Source organism: Microtus ochrogaster, chromosome 10, assembly GCF_000317375.1.
Source record: "Microtus ochrogaster isolate Prairie Vole_2 chromosome 10, MicOch1.0, whole genome shotgun sequence".
Lineage (NCBI taxonomy): Eukaryota > Metazoa > Chordata > Mammalia > Rodentia > Cricetidae > Microtus > Microtus ochrogaster.
Genome location: NC_022016.1, coordinates 34,422,715 through 34,429,797, shown reverse-complemented (window position 1 = coordinate 34,429,797; position 7,083 = coordinate 34,422,715). Strand labels below are relative to the sequence as shown.

The 7,083-nt window shown below is 43.5% G+C and overlaps 1 protein-coding gene across 1 annotated transcript; it reads left to right on the top strand.

Annotated features, from left to right (window-relative positions):
• The first annotated feature begins 775 nt into the window (after window positions 1-775).
• LOC101979761 (pyruvate kinase PKM-like) lies at window positions 776-2,995 on the top strand. The gene is given in 2 exon segments (XM_013348467.2): window positions 776-1,883; window positions 1,886-2,995. Coding segments are annotated over 2 exon segments (1,527 nt in total). The 5' UTR covers window positions 776-922; the 3' UTR covers window positions 2,452-2,995.
• Window positions 2,996-7,083: the final 4,088 nt, after the last annotated feature.

The window sequence follows — 7,083 nt, the reverse complement described above, 5'->3', positions numbered from 1 at the left end:
ACTTACTGCTGTTCCAGAGGACCTGGATTTGACCCCAGCATCCTCTTGTTGGCTTGCAACTGCCTGTTAACTCCAGTTTCAAGGAGATCCCACACCCTCTTCTGGCCTCCAGGGTACCAGGCACACACATGGCACATAGATAAACCTACAGGCAAAATATCCATATATGCCAAAAAATTCTAGAAAAATGACTAGCAATAAACACAGAACTTTTGGGAGTAATGATAATATTTTGGAATCGTACTGATTTCCTCACAATGTTGAGGACGTACTAAAAGACAGTGTAAGTTTTGTGATATGTAAATTATGTTTCAATTTTGAAATGTAGACTATATTAGTAGAATTTTTTTCTAAGAGTTATGAAGATTAGAAAAATAATACATGTATAGTCTTTAGGATATTTCCTGGCACCATCCTAAATGTTCATTAAATTAAAGGTGCAAGTCTTTTGAGGAGGAGCTGAGTGGCTGGGCATAGTGGCATAGGCCTATAATTCCAGTATTCAAGAAGCTTAAGCAGGATGGTCAAGAGTTATAGCCCCCCCCCCCTCTGGTACAGATCAAGACCCTCTCTTAAAAATGTGTGAGAAAAAGAAGAAAAAGAACAATATGTACAACTTCTAAGAATTTATCTTCCAGGTATACTTTGCTCTGATGTAGATATGTTTCTTGTATATATCTTGTTTATACACCTTCATACATACATGTATAATGTTATTTATTAGAACATTGGAAACAGCCAAAATTTCTTTTAATAAAGGACTGACTAGCCCGCACAGCAGAGACTCCTCTCGACCCTTCCGTCGTCCGACTTGGGTATCGTCGCAGGATTCGGAGTACGCCCGAGGACCTCAGGAACCAGGCCGAAGCCACACAGCGAAGCAGGGACTGCCTTCATTCAAACCCAGCAGCTGCATGCGGCCATGGCTGACACCTTCTTGGAACATATGTGCCGCCTGGACATTGACTCCGCACCCATCACGGCCTGCAACACTGGCATCATTTGTACCCTTGGTCCTGCTTCCCGGTCTGTGGAGATGCTGAAGGAGATGATCAAGTCGGGAATGAATGTGGCTCGTCTCAATTTCTCTCATGGAACTCATGAGTACCATGCGGAAACTATCAAGAACGTGCGTGCAGCCACAGAAAGCTTCGCCTCTGATCCCATTCTTTACCGGCCTGTTGCCGTGGCTCTGGACACAAAGGGGCCTGAGATCCGGACTGGACTCATCAAAGGGAGTGGCACTGCAGAAGTGGAGCTGAAGAAGGGAGCTACCCTGAAGATCACCCTGGACAATGCCTACATGGAAAAGTGTGATGAGAACACCCTGTGGCTGGACTATAAGAACATCTGTAAGGTGGTGGAAGTGGGCAGCAAGATCTACGTAGATGATGGGCTCATTTCACTGCAGGTGAAGGAAAAAGGCGCTGACTTCCTGATAACAGAGGTGGAGAATGGTGGTTCCTTGGGCAGCAAGAAGGAGGTGAACCTCCCCGGAGCCGCTGTGGACCTCCCTGCTGTGTCAGAAAAGGACATCCAGGACCTGAAGTTTGGGGTGGAGCAGGATGTAAACATGGTGTTTGCATCTTTCATCCTCAAGGCAGCTGATGTGCACGAGGTTAGGAAGGTCCTGGGAGAGAAGGGCAAGAACATCAAGATCATCAGCAAAATCGAGAACCACGAAGGCGTCCGCAGGTTTGATGAGATTTTGGAGGCCAGTGATGGGATCATGGTGGCTCGTGGCGATTTGGGCATTGAGATTCCTGCCGAGAAGGTCTTCCTGGCTCAGAAGATGATGATTGGACGATGCAACCGAGCTGGGAAGCCAGTCATCTGTGCCACACAGATGCTGGAGAGCATGATCAAGAAGCCCCGCCCCACCCGTAGGGCAGTGATGTGACCAATGCGGTCTTAGATGGAGCAGACTGCATCATGCTGTCAGGAGAGACCGCCAAAGGGGACTATCCTCTGGAGGCCGTTTGCATGCAGCACCTGATTGCCCGTGAGGCAGAGGCCGCCATCTTCCACCTGCAGTTATTCGAGGAACTCCGCCGTCTGGCGCCTATTACCAGCGACCCCACAGAAGCTGCTGCCCTGGGTGCTGTGGAGGCCTCTTTCAAGTGCTGCAGTGGGGCCATTATCGTGCTCACCAAGTCTGGCAGGAGTGCTCACCAGGTGGCCAGGTACCGCCCGCGTGCGCCCATCATTGCTGTGACACGCAATCCCCAGACAGCTCGCCAGGCCCATTTGTACCGAGGCATCTTCCCTGTGCTGTGTAAGGATGCAGTGCAGGACGCCTGGGCTGAGGATGTAGAACTCTGTGTGAATTTGGCCATGAATGTTGGCAAGACCTGAGGCTTCTTCAAGAAAGGAGATGTGGTCATTGTGCTGACTGGGTGGCGCCCTGGCTCTGGCTTCACCAACACCATGCGTGTAGTGCCTGTGCCTTGATGGCCCTCTGGAGCCCCTCTTCTAGCCCCTGTCCCATCCCCTCCCCCATCCCATCCATTAGGCCAGCAACGCTTGTAGTGCTCACTCTGGGCCAGAGTGTGGCGCTGGTGGGCTGGGACACCCGGGAAAATTACTGTCGCTGAAACATGGAATAGAGCCCAGCTGTCTGTCTATCATATGGCCCTACCCAAGCCAGGGGTGACAGAGGAATGCAGAATTAGAAACCCTCTGGCTTTATCACAAAGGGGCAGCAACATCTCTTGTGTACTTTGCTCCTGTAGAAAGTTGTCCAGAGAACTCCCAGCCCTGGCCTGGAGTCAGGAGACAGCAAGAGCAGGGGCTTAGGGCATGGGGCCCAGGTTCCTGTGTAGATAATAACCTCTGGCCCCCAGGCCGGACTTGCTTCCCCAACAGCTTTGGCCTCCCCCACTGCTCCTTGTGCACTTCTCAGCTGTCACTGCAGTCACACCCTGCACTCTCCACGTCCATTCTACTGTGCAGCATCTCCAGGCTGTTGCTATAGTGCCCACCTGAGTGTCAAAAAAGGACTGACTAAATAAGTTATGTTACCTCTACATAGACTAAAATGTACTAAAATGCAATTGTTAAATATGAGAAGGCACTATCACTAACACAGAATGATTTACAGAATATATTAATTGTAAAAAGCAAAGTGTAGAAGAGTAACCATGAAATACTTCTGTCACATGTGAATATAGTACCTGTTTTTCAAATGTGGTTTCTATTATATAAGCTGTATATGTGCATCTGGTATGTCTGTCCATATATATATATATATATATATATATATATATATATAGAGAGAGAGAGAGAGAGAGAGAGTAGGTGGAGTCAAAGAGACTCCATGTAGCTGCTGATACTCAGATTAATAGAAATGGGTTAATTTAAGTTGTAAGGGTTAGTTAATAAGAAGCCTGAGCCAATAGGCCAAATACTATGGTAATATAGTTTCTGTGTGATTATTTGTGTTTGGGCAGGAAATGAAAGAGCAGTCGCCTATAAATGGCACCCATATGTTTGGGGCTAACCCACGTGGCCAGCCACACACTTCAGGTCCAGGTGCCTATATGCCAGCTCAGGGTTAGGAAGAAAGTAGCTGAGAGCATGCCTGTTGCTCAGCACCCATGCCTGGGCAAGTAGCTGAATCAGGTCTACTAGGCGTGCACAGGCAGGAAAGTATGGTGGATTCCCTTGACCATACACAGAGACATTTCCAGGCCTTGCAGCATGCTGCATGGCCGATTTAGCGTTTACTCAGACAAAAAAGGGTTTATGTGCTACATGGTGCTTTCCAGAGTTGAGGTAGTGAGCACAGCTCCCACCCAACAGTTCCAGAGCTGGCAGTAAAGTACCTCCGCCATATCGAAAGGCCAAGAGAGGTGGAGCCAGCATCCAGGGCTGCCACACTGCTTACCATTTTAAAATGCTCCTTGTCAGAAAAGGATTTCAGGTACACAATAGGACAGATTCAGACATAAAAGACCTCTAAACGAGACACAGTGTGTTTAACAACGTGCATAGGCTTGGGCGAGAGAGGAAAGAGTATAGACAGTTATAAAAAGAAGTAAAGCCTTTAAAGAAGCAGTAAAAGTAATATAAAAGAGTACAGACAGTCATATGATGGAGGAAGGCCATAGGTTAATTAAATAAAGACGCTGCTTGCCCTGATAGGTTAGAACGTAGATGGGAGGAGTAAACAGTGCAGAATGCCGGGAGGAAGAGGAAGTGAGGTCAGACTCGACAGCTCTCCTCTCAGGAGCAGACGCCTCAGAGAGACACGATGCTCCACTCTTGCGGGCAGAGGTGAGAGCTCTGCTCTCTGAGGCACACGCGATGAAGCTCCGACCCAGGATGGACGTAGGCTAGAATCTTCCCGGTAAGCGCACCTTGGGGTGCTACACACAGATGATTAGAAATGGGCTAGTCCAGGTGCGAGAGTTAGCCGAGAAAAGGGCTGGAGCTAAAGAGCCAAGAAGTGTTTAAAAGAATACAGTGTCTGTGTAATTATTTCGGGTAAAGCTAGCTGGAGGCGGCCAGGGTGCTGGAGATGCAACCTCGCTGCTCCTATTACTACAATAGATTAAAGGAGTAAAGAAAAAAGAAAAATAAGCCACACAAAGATGGAGGATACACAGAGAGTTTGGATTATGCATATTGTTGTGTTTTATTTGAATTTTTTGACTACAGAGAGACATTTGTTTCTGGGAGCTGCTAAGTTAAACCAACATAAAGGTATCTTGACTTCAAAATTTGGGCCTAAGGATATGTTGCTTTGAAAAAGAGGTTCTGCTTTTGTTTCCACAGAAGATGAGACCCTGTGGATTCCTTCCAGGCTAATGTGGTTTGATGGAACAAGACCCCCCGAAAGTTCTCTGTAAATCCTAAAAATACTTCATCCATCAAAAAGCAGAAAGCAGTTTTAAGAAAACTATGCCCAAATTCTCAAAATGATATTTTATAAATGTTTATTTTTATTTAAAAGGGGTTGAGTATAAATCATTAATGGTCACAGTTAATCTCTTTTTTAAAAAAAGGAGATATGATATAGAGATGGATATTTGCATTGGTATGGATCTTGCTCTACTGATACAAATTTAAGGTCAATTTTGTTATATGTATTTCTTCTCTTGCTTAAGGTATTATGTTTAGATAGCTCATTTGAAAAATGTAATGTATAATTAAAATTGCAGATTAATAGGTACTCATTTATAATAGTCAAACTTGTAGTCATGTTAGTTAGGTTTTCTATATGCATAGAGATATATTTCAGTTAGATAGATAATCTTCAATACTTCAAAGACCTATGGAATATTGGATTAAAATGTTTTAAGAACTTAGACTTTTCTCAAAAGTAAAATATGCCTGCTTCTGGCAGCACCAATTACTCCAGAGAGGTTGATGGGCATTTTAAAAACTCATTATAGAATTTGCCTTCAATGTGACAAGGTTAGCCATTTGGCTAAGAAACTGCTCTTGTCTGGACTGCTTGATGGTATACTATATAAACTGGATGTTTAGGAAACACAGAAAAGTCACTGCTGAACTTTCCAAAATAAGGATGGTCCTTCAGGGTTCCTGCTTCACAGAAGGAACTGCCAGGCATTCTGTAGGATACAGGAGAAAGTGATTGACAAACTGCCAAAGTAGGCAAAACAGACGTTCAAATTTCTTGCTTCATGGAAGTCTGCTGGCTACTATGTGCCTGTAGGCTGAAGATGGATGCCCCAACATTACAGAAGAACTTTGGGGACTATCCAGGCAGCGAGATGTCTCTGTCAATTCTAGAGTTTTGGAAGTTTCTTACAATGAACTTCTTGTTTTCTTAGGTAATATCTTTCTGGGGTCTTTGAAGAGTTGAAGACAGATAGTTATAATTTTCCTCAGTCATGATAAAAGATAAATTAAATATGAAAGTTAAGATTCACAAAGATAAAATAGATGATAGTATATTTTCTTTAATTTTGTCAGATACAAATAGACTAAATATTGTAACTGTAATTCTTGCTTGAACCTGTTTTGTTATTTGTAATTTAACTATATTAAAGTTAAAATCTTCCCTTTTATTTAGACAGAGAAGGGGAGATAATGTGGGATGTCCTTCTATATATGTGCTTTTATTGGCTAGTGAATAAAGTTACTTTGGCCTATGTCAAGGCAGAATATAGTCAAACTGGAAGAGATATATAGAGAGAGTAGACAGAGTCAGAGAGATGCCACATAGCTGCCAAAGGAGGAAGACGCCAGAACAGAACCTTACCTGGTAAACCACAGTGTTGTTGTGATATACAGATTAATTAAAATGGGTTAATTTAAGATTAACTTAGTTAATAAGAAGCCTGATCTAAAAGCCCAAGCAGCGTTGTAATTAATATAGTTTCTGTGTAATTTGATTATTCGGGTCTGGGCAGCCAGGAAATGAAAGAACAGTTTCCTTCTACAACCTCTTCAACCTCCACAAACACCAGCACCAACTGGGGACCAAGTGTTCAAATACCCAAGCCCATAGGGGACAGTTCTCATTCAAACCACAATAGAACACAACAAATATAAAGGAGAGTTCTTCTCCTAGAACAAGCAAATTAATATAATTTGAAGCAGAATATTTGTTTTAGTAAACCCATGTCAAGAATGTAAACTATTGTATGATATTTTATTTTGGGTTGTGGAACTAGCCTTTAGGGGTTGAGCTATCTCTCAATTCCTACATTACAGTATTTCAAACAGATACCCAGTACAACAAAAATATGAATTGTTATCAAAAAGGAAGCAGTTCAAGACCCATGCACAGAACCTGTGGGTATTGAAAAAAGAGAAAGCAACCCAAGCAAAGACATGGGAAGGAGCATGGATGAGAAGATCTTTCCAGGAAATGCCAGAAATATTGTCGACATCATGATGTGAGACAGATACATGATGTCTCTTTAGGAGGGTACAATGTGGGATTATAAAGGTTCAAAGAAGATAAGGCACTGAGATATTTTGAAATCAAATTTATAAATCCCAGAACAATCTGGAGAAGAAAAATAAATTGCAAAGCCTTAGTGGAAGTCAGACAGATCAAAGAAGATGGATCTCCAAGGAAAAAGCCAAAGGAAAACACACCAACCAATT